The following is a 21,953-nucleotide window of genomic DNA, read 5'->3' as shown; positions in this document are numbered from 1 at the left end:
TATTGTTGAAGAGTCTTTCCATCACCTAGACGGTGATCACAAAGCTCAAACCATCCTTCTGTTTAAGGATCTGTCCTCACACAGATAGGTTGTGATATTTTGTAAGCTATACTGGTCTGCACACTTTTATAGCTAAACACACTTAAAGGTGTGAGCTGAAGTTTAAATCAGTCTACACCATGCAACACGTTCCTGGGTGAAATCTTGAATTAGTTGACTAATTTTTCTGTAATAAGCATATAGCTTTGTGTCTTAAGTGGTTAAATTGTATTCTCCATCATTATCTTGCCAGAGTACCTGTTACTTCCTCCCCATCTTTCCTTCAGAGCCAGGGGAAGACACAGAGCCTGCCCAGAATTCCTCAGCAAAGTGTTAATGCCTCTTGAGTGCAGAGTCTTTGCCAAGTCACAGGCAGTGTTCAGAAGGCACCCAGCCCTTCCCGTGCCTCTTTCTTACATTTCAAAGTTAGCTCCCTGGTTAGAGGAAGTGGAAATATATCATGGGATTTGGGGATTAAATCAACAGGGTTCCAGATTAGTGTGATTTTTTTCTGGTGGTTGTTTGATTATGTAAATCCTTAGTGTTCTGATTTTCCAATGTTTTCTACACTAAACATCCATCAACTGTGCAATTAAAAAGTCAAAGCCAACGGTAAAAAAAAGCCTAGGAAAGTAACATAAAAATGTGCCTCTTTAGAGGCAGGCAGAGAATGGGTTTTCAGCAATAACCGTCTGGGGACATAGGTCCGTAATCTTTCCTCTGCAATTCTGAAAAGTTTTGTAGAGGAAAAAACTTTTCATAAGGTTGGCACCAAAACTTAGCTGGTTTCAAAACCTGACTTGGACTGATATTCACACTCAATATGAATATTCATAAGTAGCTGCAGACACAGAAACATGTTTGATTATAGGGTTTTGCCCCAGACTTCAGTGGAAATGCCATACAGTATATGCTATATGAACTGTGTTACCTCTATCAAATGCAGAATATTCTGAAATCTAGAACACATCTGGCCTTAAGAATTTCAGATAAGTGATTTTGGGTCTAAAACAATTGCCTAATGTTGAATCTCTGAGGATGCCTGCCTCTCGAACCACCCCACAGGGCTCAGGAACTGGAAGGAAGGGGACTCTCAAGGTGTATGGAGAGGACTTTGGATGGGCTACCCTTAAAAATGATGGCTTAGGTACTATGAATTTTAACATATCACTGCATCAATTCCAAACTTGACCCAGTGTTTCAATAAACATGGCCTGAGTACCTAGTGCTTGCTAGAGTCTATGCTGAACAGTTTGGAAATTACAAAGGTGAATCTTAATTTTTAAGAAGATCTTTATCAAGCTAATAAGGCTGCCAAATTAGGAAAAAATGTATAGGATGCTTGGTTAAATTTAAATTTCAAATTAAGAGAATAATTTTTTGGTATAATTATGTCCCATGCATTATTTAAGACATACTTACATTTACAAAATCATTTGTTGTCCATCTTAAATTCACGTTTAACTGTGTATCCTCTATTTTATCTGACAACCCTATAAACTAATGAAGTAGGCATCTTTTCAGGGTAATCTTGAACCATCTGCTTACCAAACATTAGTTAAATGTGGTAAAATTATTTTTTATAGGTATTCAGAAATTTTTCGTGTAGTATTGGAATTCAGATAGAGCCAGCAAGTTAAATTTCAGTTCGTTCCTTCGAGAATACAACTTAAAGAAAATTTATTATTATATTACTCAGCCATAGAAAGAAACAAAATTGAGCTATTTGTAATGAGGTGGATAGACCTAGAGTCTGTCATACAGAGTGAAGTAAGTCAGAAAGAGAAAGACAAATACCGTATGCTAACACATATATATGGAATTTGAGAAAAAAATGTCGTGAAGAGCCTAGGGGTAAGACAGAAATAAAGACACAGACCTACTAGAGAACGGACTTGGGGATATGGGGAGGGGGAAGGGTGAGCTGTGACAGGGCGAGAGAGAGGCATGGACATATATATACACTACCAAACATAGGGTAGATAGCTGGTGGGAAGCAGCCGCATAGCACAGGGAGATCAGCTCGGTGCTTTGGTGCTTTGTGACCGCCTGGAGGGGTGGGATAGGGAGGGTGGGAGGGAGGGAGACGCAAGAGGGAAGAAATATGGGAACATATGTATATGTATAACTGATCCACTTTGTTATAAAGCAGAAACTAACACACCATTGTAAAGCAATTATACCCCTATAAAGATGTTTAAAAAAATTGTATAGACTTCATAAGATGAATAAAGGAGCATTCTTCAAAAAAAAAAAAGAGAAAATTTATTATTGTCTTTTAACCATGGATCTGGCGAAATCAGTGGTCCTGAGAAAGCCTTAGATTATTAAGTTTATTCAAGATTATTGGCAATTCTTGTGTACATGTTCAAATTATTTAGGGTGAATTTATAACCACTCCTGATCATTTGTATGATTAGAAGCAAGTCGTTCTGCCTCTGAAAGTGAAATGAATCATTCCTCTCTGAAAGCATATGGGATATTGGAATCTCACAGTTCTTTTTTTCTTTTGGTTTACTTGAGGCACTTAATCTAAAAGTAAAAATTTTACATTTGGGGTGTTACCTGTAAGAGAAGACTTTTATACTATGAAGGAAAGGTGCTAAGGCCAAATGTCTTCAAGTTTCGGTAGATTCTGTATTAATGTCCTATGTCTTCATTACAAAAATCAAATTGTAATTAATTTTGCCTTTGCCTCTCGCATTATTCTGGGTGGCTAAATCAGTGATTCTGATTGCATATGAGAACACCTGGAGAGATTTTTAAAAAGCTTGTTCCCTAGCCTTATACCCCCTGGATTTCTAAGTGGAGGCCTGGGAAATAGTATATTTAAAAGCTCACCCTGCTTATTCTAATGTGGTCAGGGCAAGAACCACTTCATGAGGACGGTGATCAAGTTACCTCATTTCTCTGTCTCTATTCCCCTTATAAATATTTATTCATTGAGTGAATGAACAACTCACTATGGAAGTAGATGTAGGCCCAATTTTATATACTGCTTTTTACTTTCATTTGCTGGTGAAAAATTTACCTTTGGCGTTATATACACTTTAGGAACATCAGTCTTTTCTTTTCTTTTTTGGCCACACTGCATAGTTTGCGGGATCTTAGTTCCCCGACCAGGGATTGAACCCTCCTCAGCAGTGAAAGTGTGGAGTCCTAACCACTGGACCGCCAGGGAATTCCCAGAAACCTCAGTCTTAAATATGCAAAATAGATAGAATCTTACAATGAACTTGTGACCCAACTGGATTTTTGCTGGCCCATCAAGAGAGGACAAGTCAATTCGAGAATGATGGAGGTGTCTGTGTTTCTAGGGAAGTCACGTTCTGGTCTTTGTTTTATAAATACACCCTTTACATCTGGATCTTCCTGGAGTGTTCCGACTCCTTATAACCTTATTCTTTCCACAAAGTTAAATTTGTTAAATATATTAAAAATGCTTTTTAATTCATTTATTTCCTGAAACCAAATTTATGAATCCTAAGAAAAAAGTGTTGTGCTGTCTCCCAATTTGATGTTTGGAAAATATTGCTATGCCTATAGTAGTTAGAATAGGTGACTTTAATTTAAATCTGGGGGGAAGAGAATAACACCCAGTGTTCATATTTTACATGTAAAAAGCTAGAATCCCTGAACGCTGGAATGTCATCTAATTTGTCCAACTATTTTACCTTCGCTGTAGAAGGTGATACTTTCAGCTCTAATTAGCTGCTTGCCTAGAGCTAATTTTTCTTTGAAAACTTCCTGGACAGTAAATAGAAGAGAGGTATATTAATTTCTTTCTGGCTCAGAGGTGGTCTACTTTTGGCTCTTGTAGGAGTGATATCACGTCTGTGGCCCCGTGTGGTATATGGCCGGGCCCATCTGCCACTAGTCCCTCTTTCATCCTTCCCCTCACTTCCTTTGCCCTAGCTTCGGCCCCACTGAGCTGTCACTCTGAGACCCAGGTAGTGGTCACAGAATTACGGATAAACCACAGAGAATCTGCAGAAGGTCCTGATGGTGTCTGCTTGCATAATGGTTCTAACTGCCCCCTTGTATGGAATTGCAAAACGTTTTGAGCATCTCAGGAGGAAGGCACTGTGTAAACGTAAGGTACTTTTTATTAGTTGTCTATTTGTGCTTATTATTAGCAATTTAAAAATTGAGAGCATCAGAGGAATAGTTTGGTTATTTCTTCGGAGTTGAGACCTGTGTTTTAGGCCAGTGCCTTTCCATATTATTAAATATCGTATCAGTGTTTTCTATAAAATATTATTTTAAATTTTAAGGCTTTGCATCTTTGCTATTTGATTGGAATGAATAGTTTTCTTATTTATTTAACTTTCTGTTTGAAACTAGAGTGGCCGCAAATTCTGATGATACAACACCTAGAAATAGAACTCTTTGTGGACAAAATTCTTTTGCTGTGTAATAGGGCAACCTTAGATCTGCACGCAAGGGAAATAACACATTTTCTTAGCCAAAGACAACAGGTGTTCTGTATTGTTGGTTTTATTAAGGGAAAAAAATTATTAATTCTGAAGCTAAAGACTAAATCTAACTGGCACTAGTATATTCAATTTTACTGTGAGGTAACACTTGAGAATCCTTTATTCTGTGAATGATGCCATCACTTTTTCTCACTCCTACACTGCAGCTGTGCACAGTGAGCACACTTCACAGTAAGACTGAGGAAACTTTCTTTCTTTCCTTTTTTTTTTTTTTGGTTCGGCCACATAGCTTGTGGGATCCTAATTCCCTGACCAGGGATTGAACCTGGGCCTTTGGCAGTGAAATCGCCAAGCTGTAACTGCTGGATCACCAGGGAATTCCCTTTTAGGAAACTTTTGTTACCGTCTGCTAAATTCTAAGATGTAGAATCATTTTTAGGTTGATATATGGAGTAGGATTCTCAGTTTTCTCACTTCTAGATGTAATCATTTTGAGAAAAAAAAAAGTGCTTCTAAATCAAAATATACATTTCTAAAATGCCCTTGACATTTTAAAATGTAAGCCAAAAGTGGAGATTCAAGTGTACTTGTGTAAGTATTGATGTCATATAGTTTTAGACTTAAACTCCAACATCTTTTATAAAGAATCTATGTATATGTTTACATAGGAAATCATGACCATTTGGATGAAGAAATGAGAGTAGTATAAATTTATAGGGCTACTTCAAATCTTCATCCTTTAAAAAATTTTTTCTGTGATAGGCTTAGAAGCCAGTTTTATTTCTACCAAATCAATAGTGAACATAAGAAAGTCAGGTGATGGTAAATATTTTGCTTATTGAAGGGGTCAAAGGGTGGTGGTGCTTCCATTCCACTAAAGTGCTTTAGTTTAGGTTGAGAGTGTTACACAAGGAGAGAATTAGGTCTGAAATTTACTTCAAGGGTTCAGAGTATTGTAAAGGGAACATAAGATGGGAAAACTGGCACTAAACGCATTGAAGTTTTGTTTCTCAGTTTAAGAGGTGGCCCTGGAAGACCGTGTGATACTGTATTATAGTATTTGCCTGTTATACCCTGGAGAATGTCCAGGGTCACTTTGGAGTGTGTGACTTGGGAGGGATTTAGTGTTATCGTCTCCTTTCTTCCATTCTCTGACCCTTTCTTTTTTTCCATGGTCCATGTTTCAGTTATTTTTTATGTCAGTCATTGTAGGAAAGTCCTTATCTCCAGAGTAAATGTCACACCTTTGGTGCATCTGAGCTGTCTAATATGCCTTCCTCTTGCTGCTTTGTCAGTCTTGCATTTTTACTAGCTCTCTCAGTGTCTGAATTAGACGCTCTCCCGGGCAGCAGATTTTCTAATTGCTTAAGCTCTGAAGTTTGCCAAAGAGCTAGAACTGTTCCACATGACCAGGGTATCAACTTGTGCACCTAATGTGCCTCTAACCTGAGAACAAAATTTCAATAATTGCCAAGGCTTCCTTAACACATGCCTTCAGCAAACTGGACTCTGACAGTGCTTGAGGTAAACGCCCGCCATCCTTTGTCTGGTTCCCTGCCGAGTGACTCTTTGCAGGGCTATCTTAGGAATTCGGGTGGCATTTCTTTTGTTCTTTGTTGACCATGGACCAATATGACGGTGGCTTCCCCTGCTTTTGTAACGTGGTGGCAGGAAGGAAGGGAGGAAGGAAGGACAGGGGTCGTTGCCAATACCCGATGGAGTGGACTGGGTTTGGAGAATGTAGAAACGGGGCCCCTTGTCCTTACTTCCGCTTATACCCTCTTATCCTAGTCACTAACAAGATATGTTTCTACATTCGTAGGATGTCTGGAGTTTGTGTGTGCTTGCTTGTTTGTGTTATCCTTGGGAAATGTTCACTAACGACTGCTTGGGGTGTGAAGGTAATCGCTATTCTATTTTCTGATTTCTGAACTTCAGGAGAAGGTAAAGCTTGATGCTGAAAGGGAAAAACTAGAGAGGCTTCAGGAGCTTTACTCCGAGCAGAAGACCCAGCTGGACAATTGTCCTGAGTCCATGAGGGAACAGTTGCAACAACAACTGAAGAGGGTCAGTAGCAAACAGGAATGTGCTAGTTGTTTTCTGTTTTTTTGTTTTTTTCAATTAAGTTCCACTTACCTATGACTTCCTCCTTCACATAGCATAAATTTGCATAAATTCTGGTCATTAGATACGTTTTAAATAGAAATATGCATGCTGACCATATATATTCCATGCTAATCAGTTGAAAAATTCCTTGTTGGAATCCTTTGCCTCATTAATAATGCAAAAACATTTCCCAAGTCCTTTTTTGTAACAAAAGAGAGCTATTACTGACATGTAACCAACAAGACTGTAGCGTTTAAATCGGCTGATGTCTTTCCCTGCATCCTGTTCTCTGCTGCATCTTGAGTCCTGTTTGCCCGCGAATGTTTCTTTTTTTTCCTCCTCTTGTTTTTATACTCCTGTCCACAAATTTTTCTATTCTCTAATTTGCTCCCCACCACCACTCATCATTTTGTTTTTCTTTTCCTTTCTTCTTCTTAGTGACCTTGAACTCATTAGCATGATCACAACAATCAAACAAGACCCAAGATGCAGGGCATTCAACATTTTCTCACACAAGCTTCATATTTTTTAAAACTTCGTGAAGCGTAGATCTTCTAGTTGAACTTTATCAGGTTATTCTTTGATCTTTAATGTTGGCAGTGTTGAAACGACCTCGATACTTATCTTCCTAGGTGGAAAGTTTTGCAGACACTAGCAAGGCCACTTGATATTTCATAGCCACTTGACAGCTGTATTATTTGCTCTAAACAGCAGCCCAAATAGACTGTGACTCTGGAGAGGCAGTCGTTAACAGTCTTGGACCTCTAAAGGAGCCTAATAGTAATTAGTCCTAAGTCAATAGCAACTTATGCTTCCACATGAGTAGGAAAGAAGACTAGTTTTATTCATATTGCTATGTCTGTACCTTCTTGGGCAACTGGGAAAAAGTCAGTTAAGATAGCACACCCCTGAAAATGTTTAAGATGACCTTGAATACAAATATGTTTGATATCTCTGAGTATCACTAGGTTATGAAAAATTACAGTTGAAACTTTTCAGTGTATTGTACAGGTTGAATAAAGAGTACCCAGTACCGACAGGTGACACTACAGTGTAACGGTTCTAATATTTTTAATTTTTTACAAGGTTGGATCAAAAAAAGTTTCAAAAATGTTTCTTCCCCTTTACTCATTTTATTGTGTACAGCTTAATTTGCTATAAGAAGATAAAACTTCCTGTCCCTCAGTGTCCCAAGGCTCTGAAAGTCTTAAGGTAAAAAATGATTGGAAAAAGAATAGTATTTGTAAAATTATTTTAGCTTGTAATTTTTTTGTGTTTATGCCAGTTCACAAAAGAGATTGGGAAACTGATTTTTTTATATTTGTTTACTGTTTTTCAACTTGCCTTATTGCTAAAGATTTTACATAGTCACCATAATGCTTTATGTAGTCAGAAGCATGGTTGTGTATTTTGTTCTTCCCTTCCTTTAGTTATCCAGTTATTGTTTGTATTCTTCATAAATATTGCTTCAAATAAAAACTGATATATTCTATTAATAACCTGGAGTTAGCATGATATGAATAATTACTTATTTTGTAATTTTGTAATTAAGTAGTTACAAATTACTTAATTTGCTTAATCTGTTAGATTCTATAGGATAACTCATAAATTTGTATATGTTCCAAGAATTTTGACTACAAATGAGGAAAGGAAATGATACAGACAGCCTATTCCACTAACTGAAGGCAAAGACTCCTTCCTCTTCCTTTCCAAGCAGAGTGCAAAATTCTTATCATAAAACCCCTTTCCTTAGGAGAGAAAACTGGTTCGTGCTAGCTTCTGTTCACCTGATACTAAGAGAACTACTAATTCTGTTTTCCAGGGAAGGATGATGACCAAAATAACTCTTCACCAGTCCTTTGGCTTAATCAGTAAAAAGTTCACTTATTTCATGAGAAGTCCATTCATACTGGAACTTCCTGTCTTATCACAACTCATTTCCCTTCAGACTTTGAACACTTCAGAATAGCACTTCATTACAAAGCTTTCCCCAAGGCATTTAAGCTAGATTCAATAAAGTTGATTTTATTACAAGTAACTTCATTAGGCAGCAAGTCAGACAAAATAGAAAATAAATGAATAGGAAGAAAATCATTTTCTTAAACTGTATGCTGTCTCAAATACTTAACCCAAAACTGTAGAATGATTCTGTGCATGCAGCACTATGGATTTATGACTGGGCTTCTGACCCCTAAATCATTGCTTTAAAGCAGAATACAGTTTTCATCCGATGTTGATTGCATGGCCCATGGATTAACGTAGTTGATAACGGGCTCACCAATCGAATTGTTCCCTGGGATACAAGTAGTGTGAGAAAAAAAACCCTGAAGAAAATTGAGCCTTGCATCTGCTGGAGAGGACTGGCTAGGATAGTATTGTGGTGTTTTGGTATTTACTCAGCTGAATGGTTGATTTCGGTCTCTTGATCTTTAAACAATTCTGTTCAGTCATATCTACAATTAGCCTTTTTTTTTTTCTCACTAGCTCTACAATGAGTTTATCCTTTAACCTTGGACAAGTCATTCAACCTCTGTGGGCCTCAATATCCTCATGTATAAAATGAGAAGATCGTACTACATGATTTCCATTGTCTTTTTCCAAATTCCAAAAGTATGCAAAAAAGTGTTTGACTGTAGCACATAAGATGGAGAAATAGTAACAAACCCTAAGCTCCATTTAAATTTGCTTTCAAAATTGACCTTGGGCTGTCATAAGATTATTCCTGTAATCTCTCCTGGCCATTCCACGTCTAGTCTCTTCTTTCTGTTCCTCTACTAGGCAAAGAAAACATAAAGTTGTACATGTAAACTTCTGCCATATACATTCTCAAAAGTTATTGGAAGGAAAAAAGGAATTCCGTTTAATTTTCTTTAGCACAGCTGTCTTATTTCCTTTCACGCCTGGCCTTTGAACTTGCCAGCCAGTAGAGATTTGTCATGTTCTTTTAGTGGAGAAGTTTAGTTAAAATTTTCACTCAACTGGTCATACACTTGACTTTGAGCTTCCTGTATATATTATTCTGTGCTCAATTAAACTACTCCTGCCCCCAAATTCCATCTCTTGAATTCTTATTCTTATCTAAAATCTTGTAAAAGTTTTTCCCCTCCCAAGTTGTTTTTCTTTCACAGTGTAAGTTTATATACACACGTTTTAATGGTTTAGATAACTTGATCAGATGACTACACCAGAGGAATCTGAGTGCTGAGCTAAGCTTTAATTTTCAACTTTCCTGCCTAGTGTGCTATTATTTTCATGTAGTGGTTTAAATATTTACTACAAATAAATTAATGGCTCTGTGACTTTCATGTGGTTAAAATAGCATATGTTGCACATTAACCAGATGTGGAGTAAGCCACTGACTAGCATAGTGTATATATTGTGAGCCATATGCCCACTTTGAATGAAGATTCTTTATAAACTAAAAAAAAAAAAAGCCTATTCAAATTTTTATCCCAATAAGCTTTAGCTGCAAACCAAGTTTAATTGAAAAACCTTAAAAACTTGAGTATGGAGGCCTGTATGAATAAACATATCACTGATGTCTTTTGTTTCAAGACATAACACTAGTGTTATGTCTCAGTTCCTTTAGCAGTGACTAGATTTGGTCCACATCCATTAATTCCTGTAGAAGTTATAAGCATGAAATGTCTGATAAACTTGAAATGTCACCCAGTTACTTGAAACCAAGACCACTTTACATTTGGCCAGTTAAAATATAAAGGAGCCTTAAGAAATGCTGAATATGTTTTTCAAATTGTTTTTCCTGTTCTTAGGCTTTGAGAATACACTGTCTGTGTTGACATAATAATCTTGTTGCTATAGTGTTGGTTGTAATTTCATGGTAGCACATAGTCCTTCTGTGAATCATCCCCAGAATAAACTCATTCCAGAAGATAGAAAAATATTCCATTTGATTAGAAGACTTATATATAAGTTTATCACTTATATAAAAACCAGGGGAAGGGGTGGTGTGTTTAAATACTGATATAGATCTAATTTATCATATGTTTATTTATCCAACTCTTTTTAATGTGTCGATTGAAAAAAATGCCCTGGCACTTTTACCCATGTAGTGCTATGAGCCATGTAGCCTAGCTGCCTTTTTCTTTTATGGTCATTAATTGTTTATAAATCATATTTTTAAAAAAATCTTCTATACATACCACATTCACAGTTCTGTCAAAGGCTCCCAAAATAAGGAGGTTTTTTTGTGTGTGTGTGTGGTTTTGTTTTTTTGTTTTTTAAGTAGATGGGAGAACAACTCATACAACATGCAGCAGTCTCTGCTGAGATACAGATTCACTCCTGTCTTCAGACATCTCATAGGTTGGAGAATGCCTCTTCTAGACTATCTGACTTCTGTGATTTCTGTTTGTTCTTAAATGTCCTGAAGATTATTCCTAGAATAATCTTAACCTTTCAGTTAACCTTTCGAGTGCTTAACCTTTCGAGTCATTCTTTGTGCTTGATGAAGGCTTTGGCTCCTACTGTTTCTAATAAAAAGGTTTGTAAACAATTTTAAGGGATTCACAGAAGCCCAGTTTAAGAACTCCAATCTTCAAATGTTTTTGCTGACTTCTCCCTTCATTAAAATTATTTGAGGGCTTCCCTGGTGGCGCAGTGGTTGAGAGTCCACCTGCCGATGCAGGGGACACGGGTTCGTGCCCCTGTCCGGGAAGATCCCACATGCCGCGGAGCGGCTGGGCCCGTGAGCCATGGCCGCTGAGCTTGCGCGTCCGGAGCCTGTGCTCCACAACGGGAGAGGCCACAACAGTGAGAAGCCCGCGTACCGCAAAAAAAAAAAAAAAAAAAATTATTTGAGCATGCATGCCTACATATACATACATATAGGTTACATTATATTATAAATGTATATATTATATGTATTGCATACATGCTCAAAATATATATATTCTTTTAAAATAATGTACATATACTACTCTACTTGAAAGTACATTAGAGAACATTTATTGAGAATTTGTAAAAGAAGAGGAAAAACTAAAAAAAATATAAAGAAGCTCTAATATTCCTTCCTCACATCCCAGTGCCTTGTGTGGTATGCCATTTGAGGTACATATATTCCTCTTAGAGACCTCTGATCTGTTATGTATGCCAACTTTTTTTTTTTTTTTTTTTGCGGTACGCGGGCTTCTCACTGTTGTGGCCTCTCCCGTTGTGGAGCACAGGCTCCGGACGCGCAAGCTCAGCGGCCATGGCTCACGGGCCCAGCCGCTCCGCGGCATGTGGGATCTTCCCGGACAGGGGCACGAACCCGTGTCCCCTGCATCGGCAGGCGGACTCTCAACCACTGCGCCACCAGGGAAGCCCATGTATGCCAACTTTTGAATTTTTTTTTTATAGTCAACAACTTGGGAATATTGAATTTAATCTTTATACTAAAGTCTCATTTCATTTGAAAATTTGTGGAAAACAGGAATTTTTCTCAAGAGATTATGTCACACCTTTGGTCTGCAGATAATGTTTAGGTTATTTATTGAATTCTTTTTATATTTCATGATCCATTTTAAAGCCACCTGGTAGATTTAAAGCAAGAATTCCTACAACCACAGAGCAGTCTAAAACCAGTGGTGAAATAGATGCTGCCCTCCCACCCCTACCCCAGTCCCTTTCAATTTCATCGTAAAGTCACTGCTCTGGGGTTTAACTCCAGAGAGAGGATTATCATGTTCTAACCCTGGTCAGTGTTGTAAGTGGAAAGATATTTTGGTCTTTTTGCTTTTAATAATTTTTTCTTCCCATTAAGAACGCTGCAGCTATTCTGGTGTGTCTTGTTTTCATTCTCTTTCCTCCAAAGGATGCTGACCTGTTGGATGTGGAGAGCAAACACTTTGAAGACCTGGAATTCCAGCAGCTTGAGCGTGAGAGCCGTCTAGATGAGGAAAAGGAGAACCTGACCCAGCAGCTCCTGCGTGAAGTGGCTGAATATCAACGGAACATTGTTACTAGAAAGGTACTTTTGCCAGGTGTTGTTCAATGTGAAAAGTCAAAATATACCCCTTGCTATGTGACAAGAATGATTATTAACATAGCTGTAGCGTGTGTCCATCTGTCTGTCTATCTTTTATAGCTGAATATCTTTGTGTGTTTAACCACGTGTCACATTTGGCAGATCGTGGAGCCTGCCATTTACATGCCAAATGGTGCTCCCAACTAGATAAACCAAGACTTGTTATACTCATCGTTGCTTGATGCTGTAGATGCATTTATGAATAGAAATGTGAAAACAAGGTAGAGAAAATCTGAAATCTAGATATTTGTTTTAAATTACTTGCTTTTGCAATCGTAGTAACTGGATTTAGAATAATTCTACGAACAGTCTCTTCTAGAATGCCTCTGTTCCCATTGCCCAGTAGTTCTCAAAGATGGCTGATAGTTTACTACTACTGGAAGCACCCTCGTGGAATGCTATGCAGATGACCGCCTCCATCCAGCCCTGAGCACCCGGATGTCCAGTCCAGAATTCAACTCCTGTTCCAGAATTTAGAATTGCACCCCTGTGCTCTGTACTAAACTGATAAAGTTGAGGGAGAGGATGGAGAAGGTGACTTCTTAAGCTTTCAGTTTAAATAAGAAATTCCATTGTTTTTTCTCATGAGGCATCTCCCAAAATGATGCCAAAAATTCATTTATATTCTAACACAAGATTTCCTGTTGACTTCCAGGTTCTTGAAATAGATTTTGAATCACTTGGCCTTAGGTAAAGAAAAGCCTTGAGCTTGTCAGTTCAAAGAAACTGCTCATCGTCTCTGGGTAATAATCACTGCCTACCTACCATCAATGAAATGTGGTCACTGTGCTTCAGGTTATAACACTTTTTCTCCCTTTCCAGGACAGACTGGAAAACCCTTGAATGTCTAATGTACATCTCTATGGTCGTTTTTTTTTTTTTTTCTCCAGGAAAAAATTTCTGCATTGAAAAAGCAAGCTAATCACATTGTCCAGCAGGCTCAGAGAGAACAAGATCATTTTGTGAAAGAAAAGAATAACTTAATAATGATGTTACAGAGAGTAAGTATTTCCTTTTCAGCACTGGTTGCAGTAAAACACAGGTTCCAACTCAGGGAAAGTTGCTTCCATCAAAGTAAGTACCTTTTAATAAAGAATAGTGAATTATAATTTGAGGAAGAATTTTCTATATACATTTTTATTTAATCCTCCACATTAATGAGCTGATGCTCTGAATGATTAACTATAATACAGAAAATAAGCAAAGACATTTTATTCATGCTTTTCCACAGTGTGAAAATCCAAACTATGAAAAATCTGTATGTTTTCTGATTTTCTTCTTTTAAAAAATATCATATTTTTCATCAGATAGGTAAAACATATTCTGCTCTTTTTACTGCTCTCAATCAAACATTTTGGCTCAGTTGCTCTGTTGTTTTGAACTCCAATTATTTGCATGTGGGTCTTCCTGGCAAAGGCCCAGTAAAAATCCCAACAGATTTTTTTGTAGAAATTGACAAGTTGATGCTAAAATTTGCAGTTGATCTTCATTATTCATGCAGTCTGTATTTGTGAATCCATCTGCTCACTAAAATTCATTTGTAACCCTAAAATTAATACTTGTCATGCAGTCATGGATGGACAGGCACAGAGCAGTGAAAATTTTGAGTCACTCAATGGACATGCATGTTCCCAGCTGAGATTGAACAAGGCACTTCTCTGCCTTCTTGTTTTATTTCTCTTACTGTAAACAAGTGTCCTTTCTGTGGACCGTTTAGTGCCATGTTTTCACATTTTTGTGCTTTTTGGTGATTTTGCTGTTTAAAGTGGCTCACAAGTGCTGAAGTATTGTCTGGTGTTCCTAACGGCAGGAAGGCTGTAATGTGCCTTATGGTGAAAATACATGTGTTAGATAAACAGCTTTCAGGCATGAATTATGGTGCTGTTGGCTATGAATTTAATGTTAATGTATCAACATTGTATATTAAATAAGATGTCTTTAAAAAGAGACACACATAAAACAAAGTTATGCAGTAATCAGTTGATGAAAATATTGTGACCAGAAACCCAATGGTTCAATATTCTCTAGTTCAGTGTTCATGGCAACGTTATAGAACACAACTACTGCAGATAATGAGAATCGACTGTATATGAAAATGTAAAGGGCATAGAGTAGCTGAAACAACTTTGAATAAGAAGAACAAAGTTGGAGGATTTATACTATTTGACTTCAAGTTTTACTATAATGCCGTAGTATTTAAGAGGGTGTGGTACTGGCATACAAATAGACATATAGATCAAAGGAACAGAACAGAGTCCAGAAATAGACCCACACATACACTGTCTATTGATTCTTGATAAAGGTTCTAAGACAATCCAGTAGGGAAAGGAAAGTCCAGCATGGGTGCTGGATCAACTAGGTAAACATGGAAAAAAATGAATCTCAATACCATTCATCCTCACACCATGCATATAAATTAATTTGAGACAGATTATAGACCTAAACATAAAAATTAAGGTGAAAAAGTTTCTAGAAAATACAAGTGTGCAAGTACACCTTCATGGCCTTTGAGTAAGCAAAGATTTCTTCAAGAGGAAATGACAGAAGGCTTGTATCCAGAATACATTAAAAACTCCTACAAACTCAAAAATAGTAGATAAATAACCAATAAATAAATTTTTAAAAAACAGACAAAAGACTGGAATTGAAACACTTCACGAGAGAAGTTATGTGAAGAGTCAGTAAGTCCCATGAAAGAATACTCAGTCGTTAGTCATCAGGGAAATACAAGGTTGACTCAGTTTAATAGATTTTGTGTTCCTTCAGGAAAAGGAAAATCTTTGTAATTTGGAAAAGAAATACTCCAGCCTCTCTGGGGGCAAAGGGTTTCCTGTCAACCCCAATACTCTAAAAGAGGTAAGCTGTGATTTTTCTTGTCTACTCATATCACCTTAGAACTCAGGAGACGTGCCTCAGTTTTATGCGATTAGCTGACTAGGAAAAACACTAACTGAGGTGACTTATGAAAGCACTCAATGCTTTGATGGTTTTCCTGCCTTTTGTTATTTGTGCTTTGAGAATTTCAGGGATTATTTTTGTGTCTAATGCAGATTCACTCTGTGTGTGTGTGTGTGTGTGTGTGTGTGTGTGTGTGTGTGTGTGTGTACTTTGCTTGACAGTGACATTGTGGGTTAACTTGAAGTTTCAAAAAATTTAGGATCCAGACCAAAGCTAGTCTTAAATTCTCTTCTTTCCTTCCTCCATTTTCCTTTCTCCGTTTCTCCTCTTTCCTACTTTCTTCTCTTTCTCCTGTCTTCTAGAACGTGAAAATGCCCCCAAACATCTCTATCTCCTTTTCCCCCCATGTTGTCTATGCTATTTTTGCCCCTAAGTCGGAAAATCCTGTTTACATTAAGTTGTACACTCTCTTTATCCCAAACATCCATCTTTTCCCAGGTCCCACCGCTACCCTTTCCCAACTATCTTTTTACAGAGCTACATTGCTATAATGGTTAAATATTTTAACTCTAATTTGGAAAATTAAAACGCTGACTGAGAAAGAAAATAGTTTTATTTTTTTTCAAAAAGCTAAAGAAAAAGCTTGCTTCTGCATAAAATTTTTCATAATAACAAAAAACCCTTTAAAAAGACAGCAGAGTTAGGAATTCCTTCATTGAAAGTAGTGTGTGTGTGTGTGTGTGTGTGTGTGTGTGTGTGTGTGTGTAGGTGTGTGAGGTAAATGCTCATCACATAATAGGAGTGAATAATATGTCCCTCGGAAGCATTTGGTGAAATGTTTCCCAAAAACTTTTTTAGACCATTCAGTTTCTAGTTTCTCTCCGTTATTTAGAACACAGATCCAGCAGATTCACTGCATAAAGAGTGGTTGTGAATGGAGTGTAGTGGAATATGGTTGTCAGTGAGGTGGGCAGGGGCTGGGTCTTGTGAGTCATGTTAAAGAAATTTGGTTTATTTTATGTGGATGGGAAGCCACTGAGGGATTTTAAGCAGGGAAGTGACATTATTTGAGGTCCATTTGTTAAAGCTCACTCTGGGATGCTCTACTGGATTATAAAGAGGAGATGCTGGGAAACCAGTATAGTGGTGATTGCAATAGTATAGGCTGGAGGTGCCGGTGGCTTGGATTTGAACAAATGAAGAGGGATGGAGAAAATTAGCTGGATGCAGAAATACTTTGGAGACAGAGTTGACAGTTCTTGTTGATAGATTGGATGTGGGGATGAAGTAAATTAAGGGTATTGTCAGGAATGCTGCCATTATTCCAGTTTGAATAATGAGGTTGATGGTGAGTAGCTGTTACTGAGATAGGGAAGACTGGGGAAAGAATAGATTTGAGAGGGAAATGCGGTTTGACTCTGGACATACTGAGTTTGAAGGGCTTGTGGCTTCCAAGTGCATTAGATAAGCTCTAAGGTCACTTCACCTCTTAAAAGAATAAAATCTTTCCCTTTCTATTCAAGAGTTGTTCTTATTCTCTGCAGCCCTCCTGTTGTCAAAATCCGATTTGCCTTTTTGACTGTATTGGTGTGTCTGCAACTCTTGTGTTTGTTGAGTGGCTGTGTGTCCTCCTTCATGTCAAGCAGACTTGGCTCAGAAGATGTTTTGATTGTCTCCTTCCTTCCTTCCTTCCTTCCTTCCTTCCTTCCTCTCCCTTTCTTTCTCTCTCTCCCTCTTTCCTTCTTTCTCTCTCTCTCACTCTCATTCTGTCTCTTTTTTTAAAGAGTGATGAATTTATATCCAACTCTTTTAAACAGGTCCCACTTTTGGAAAATGACGTACATTTTTGAAGCAATTAATTAGGATATATGGTTATGACTCATATAAAGAATCCAACCTTGGTTTTGAAAGATTCTACTATCAACTTAGCAAAAGAATAACTCAAAGTTGTTACTCTTCACTGTCATTCATTATCAAAGATAAAATAAATTTGACAACCTAGTTGTCAACTTCCTTTCTTCAATTTAATCTTATAAAACTCTACATAGTATCTATTGCCCCTTTCTGAAGTGCAAGACTGAATTCAGCAGCATTTTGATACCTTCAATTTACAAACAGTCAACTCTGGCTTTCTCCACTTGGTCAGAATTATAAATTCTCAGTGAAAACCTTGCTCGCAGCCTGGAATTTTTGCTTCACCAACATAACAATATCTTGCCTTTCCTGGAGCCACTGTTTGAAAGGATTGATGGGCAAATAGAAGAACCCAAGTGTTAAATTTAACTCAGTTTACTTTTAAAAGAGAGATATTGGGCTTCCCTGGTGGCGCAGTGGTTGAGAGTCCGCCAGCCGATGCAGGGGACACGGGTTTGTGCCCCAGTCCGGAAAGATCCCACATGCTGCGGAGCGGCTGGGCCCGTGAGCCATGGCCGCTAAGCCTGTGCGTCCGGAGCCTGTGCTCCGCAACGGGAGAGGCCACAACAGTGAGAGGCCTGCGTACCGCAAAAAAAAAAAGAGATATTAATTTATACCCTTTATTCTTTTTTTCATACTGTTTTATTGGTGTGGTGAAAATCATGAATGGTCTGTACAATTACTTTCCGTGGTAATTTACAAGTGCCTTTTCCTCAAATATAAATTCAGGAGTTTTGATTCTCATCAACTTTAATTCATGAGTATCTTCTCTAAACTGAAGCCAGAACTGAATCATTGAATTTAAAAGTAACTGGAAATTCTCTGTCCTAGGGGTAGAGTTGGGAGTTGGGCAAGCTGCCTTAAATTGAAACATCCTCAAGCTGCAACTTCATCTTAGGGATTTGTGTGTGTGTATGCACATGTGTATACACGTTTCTCTTGCTAAGGAAGGCTCACAAGAGAACAGTGTCCTTTTTATTTTCATTTTGTTGAGACACCTAAAAGCAAGATTCCATTATGAATAAATTACTGCTTTATAAATGTCTTAGTGCAAAAACCAGTAGCCTTTAGTCTACATTTATTCACTCTCTAATTTGTCAGGAAACAGAAGAAGAAGGGAAAATCTAAAAATAAAGATTTATGGAAAAGGCTCTTGAATTAGAGAGTGATTGCACTGTCGATTTTATGTCTCATATTTATTTTTGCTTGCGATGATTTTAAATGCTGTGTAGTGACATCCTATTCAGTCAACAGAATGAATGCCGACATGGATGGATATGTAAATCAAAGGTATTGGGTTATTTATAATAAAGTCATTTTGATTTTATCTGAAAATTTACTTTTAATGTTTGAAATATCATTTTTCAAGAGTAAGCACCATAAATCCATTTTAATAGTTGATGACTGCCTTAATGAAACATCTGATAATACCACAGATATCTGGCTGTGATGCTCTAAGCTAACTCCATTGTACTGGAGCATTAATACTCTCGCATGCCTCAGCTCTTGCTTTCCTTGTGTTTAACTTCTGAATTCCTCCTTTTAGGGCTATATCATTGTAAATGAAATTAATGAGCCATGTGGCAATTCCACGAATCTCTCCCCTTCCACTCAGTTCCCTGCTGACGCTGACGCTGTTGCCACTGGGCCTACCACAGCTGTGCTGGCGAGCCAGCCACAAAATAAAGAGGTGTGTTGGCATGCCATTTCATTCATTCACTGCTTTCCTCATGTCAAGAATTAACCCATGGTTAACTGAAAATAAGGGTGTGTGAGACAAATATTTGTTTGGTTGACCAGAGGACCAAGAGTGATGGTGAGATGAAAAAAACAGACCGATTTGGGGGTAGTGCTCTACCAATGATAATACTAGAAACCATGAAATATATGGTACAGAGTATAGAGTACTAGGAGAAGTAAGTTCAGAAAACTGAACTATACATATATATAAATACACACACACACGTATATATCTCTTAGCACTTTAGCCCAACCTACTTTTCTTAGAAACCAAAAAGCCTTTCTAAAATTGTTGGTTTGAATCACCTTTCCAGTTTGATTTTGTCTTCTATTTTGTTTTGCAGTATGGATTTCTTTTTAATATTAAGCTGCTTTAAAACATCTGTGGAGGTGTAAATAATAGTAAATTAAAATACCTCTTACGGATCCAAGTTGCTCACAGTGTGAGATCTTAACAAGAGACTAAATTGAAAGATACTGCCCATCATTTATGCCTTCTTGATTAACATATAAGAAAGCAAAACAATCAGATTATAGATTTCATTTCTTTGTCTTATTCTTTCATTTCATATGGACACATATATATTTTTTCTTTCTCCTCTAAAGCAAAGAGCACCTGTCTGTTCTGGATTTATGTTTCCTTCCACCCTTTCTCCTCACCCTATCACTCAACCTCCATCGGCCCCTTGGCCTGAAGTCGTGGTTACATCTGTCGATTCTTTTCCTTTAAATGACACACCACCTCCTCTACCAGCTAAGAAACACAGAAGGCAGCAGCAACAGGACCAGCAGGTAATTAGGAGCTGGTGTTTAGAGTTTCACCTTAACAACAAACTTAACTGATGTGAAATCTTTTCTTCAACTTTTCCAAAGGTATTTTTTTGTTTTGTTTTTCCTGATCCCTTTTTATTTATTTACTTTTTTAAAGATTTTTTTGATGTGGACCATTTTTAAAGTCTTTATTGAATTCGTTACAATATTGCTTCTCTTTTATGTTTTGGTTTTTTGTCCGGGGGGCATGTGGGATCTTAGCTCCCCAACCAGGGATCGAACCTGCACCCCCTGCATTGGAAGGCGAAGTTAACCACTGGACCACCAGGGAAGTCCCCCTGGTCCCTTTTTAAAAACTCAAAACCTAACAAAGAGGTGGCAGGTGGGTTGCAGAATATGTGCTAGGGTCTTCCAAAGGTATTTTTTAAAAAGATAAGATGCATACTCCTGTTTTTTTTAAGGACATTTATTATGGCCTAAGAGTGTGGGGATTGTTAGAAAGTTTGAGACCTTGATTGTCCTCTCCTGGCTTTTGATATGTTTGAGCTAGTTTCACATCCTCATGCTTCAGTTCCCATTCAACCAAAATATTGCAACTTACTTCAGGTATTTTTCAAAACCATAATAATTATTTCTATAAAATCCATGGTGTAAAAAGTTGCTGTGTCAACACAAAATATTTTCCTCACACATTATTGAAACCATAATAATAGACATCATTCCTCTGCTATGAGCCAAAATTTCCTCAACGTTTTACAAATGTCTCATTTCTTCCTTCTAACAATCCCGTGAAATACGAACTGTCTCCATATTGATATTTAGGGAACCGAGGCTCAGCATTGGTGAGTAGCTTGTCCAGGGTAACACCACAGGCAGTGCATTTGGTCCATAGAACAATAGTTTTTTATTGCACTTTTTAAAATAGATAATTTATTATTCCAAAAGTGTTGCCCTCCTTTTGATACATTCTATGCATACTCATGCTGGGGTATTCAAAAAATCTATTTTGAGACTCCTTTCCATTATAATCAAATCCTTATGTGAATTTGGCCCTAGAATATCCTAAGGAGTCAGTCAATAGACCCCCCCGCCCCCCGTAAAGTAGGTGAGCTCTAGTTTCCTATGCCCAGCCCTTACCTTTCTTACAGCTACCTTTACTATCTATTACCTTTGGTTAAAGGACTGTATCTCCTCACTACTTTTAGGTTAATAAATATCTAGTATAAACAGATCATTGTAAAGTTAAATTGCAGATATTCTTCATGATTGGCGTGTTTGGAGATTGATAGTAAGTTTGATAACCCAAAGTTGCATTAATTTTTACATATTTCAAAAGCCTGAGTTCAGTATAAAAATGATCAAACCTAAAGAACCTCTAACTAGGAAATAAATTTACTATTGAAGACATTTTGGGGGAGGCCAAGAAAAATTTGGATAAGTTTCGAGTTGGCAAAAATTTTGCCTTAGGAATCTGAAAATAAAAATGAAATAGTCAACAGAAGGATTTTTAAATGTGAGGGATTGCTGTAGAGGCTCCTTGGCCAAGATCTTTTTTCAGTCTAGAAGGATGCCTTATATGGAAACATGTGGATTTGGAGTGTGTTTATGTGATTGAAATATGATTCTAACTTTAAACCCACTTCCCTGTTTATGCTTTCTCTTCATTTCTTCCTTCTCCCTTTTCTTGTTCTCCTCACACTGGGATCCGTGCCATCACACAGAACTGTCCAGACAGACAAAGGGAGAAACTGCTTACTTGCTTTGTCCACTGGCTGTTCTGCCATCCACATGGCAACCATCATAATAACTTGTAAGTTGTCCTGAGGCCCCAAGGCAACAGGCACTACTACAGAAATGACAGGTGGATTTTTCTGAATTTTTCTAGGTTCAGTAATAAATTCTTCCAGTGTACCTTACCGAATACTAGCCCAATTTTCTTAGTGAATACAAGTCTAAGTTGAGTAATTTTTAAAAATTCTGTGTTAAAATTCCAAAGCTTCTTTGTAAATGCATACCTCTTA

The 21,953-nt window shown here is 37.5% G+C and overlaps 1 protein-coding gene across 16 annotated transcripts in view; it reads left to right on the top strand.

The window, feature by feature from the left end:
* PHLDB2 (pleckstrin homology like domain family B member 2) overlaps nucleotides 1–21,953 on the top strand; it is a 130,420-nt gene that overhangs the window by 82,813 nt on the left and 25,654 nt on the right. For 4 of the 16 annotated variants that reach the window (XM_060150619.1, XM_060150618.1, XM_060150630.1 and 1 more), the window contains exons 6-11: nucleotides 6,414–6,542; nucleotides 12,397–12,552; nucleotides 13,500–13,610; nucleotides 15,376–15,465; nucleotides 18,968–19,111; nucleotides 19,768–19,953. In XM_060150619.1, the coding sequence (XP_060006602.1) occupies nucleotides 6,414–6,542; nucleotides 12,397–12,552; nucleotides 13,500–13,610; nucleotides 15,376–15,465; nucleotides 18,968–19,111; nucleotides 19,768–19,953 (816 nt within the window). The remainder of the gene's footprint in view (nucleotides 1–6,413; nucleotides 6,543–12,396; nucleotides 12,553–13,499; nucleotides 13,611–15,375; nucleotides 15,466–18,967; nucleotides 19,112–19,767; nucleotides 19,954–21,953) is intronic. The other 12 variants (XM_060150632.1, XM_060150631.1, XM_060150627.1 and 9 more) reach the window with 8 other exon arrangements.

Source organism: Lagenorhynchus albirostris, chromosome 5 (genome assembly GCF_949774975.1).
Source record: "Lagenorhynchus albirostris chromosome 5, mLagAlb1.1, whole genome shotgun sequence".
Lineage (NCBI taxonomy): Eukaryota > Metazoa > Chordata > Mammalia > Artiodactyla > Delphinidae > Lagenorhynchus > Lagenorhynchus albirostris.
Note: the sequence above shows the minus strand (reverse complement) of the source record. Positions and strands in the feature narration are given on the sequence as shown.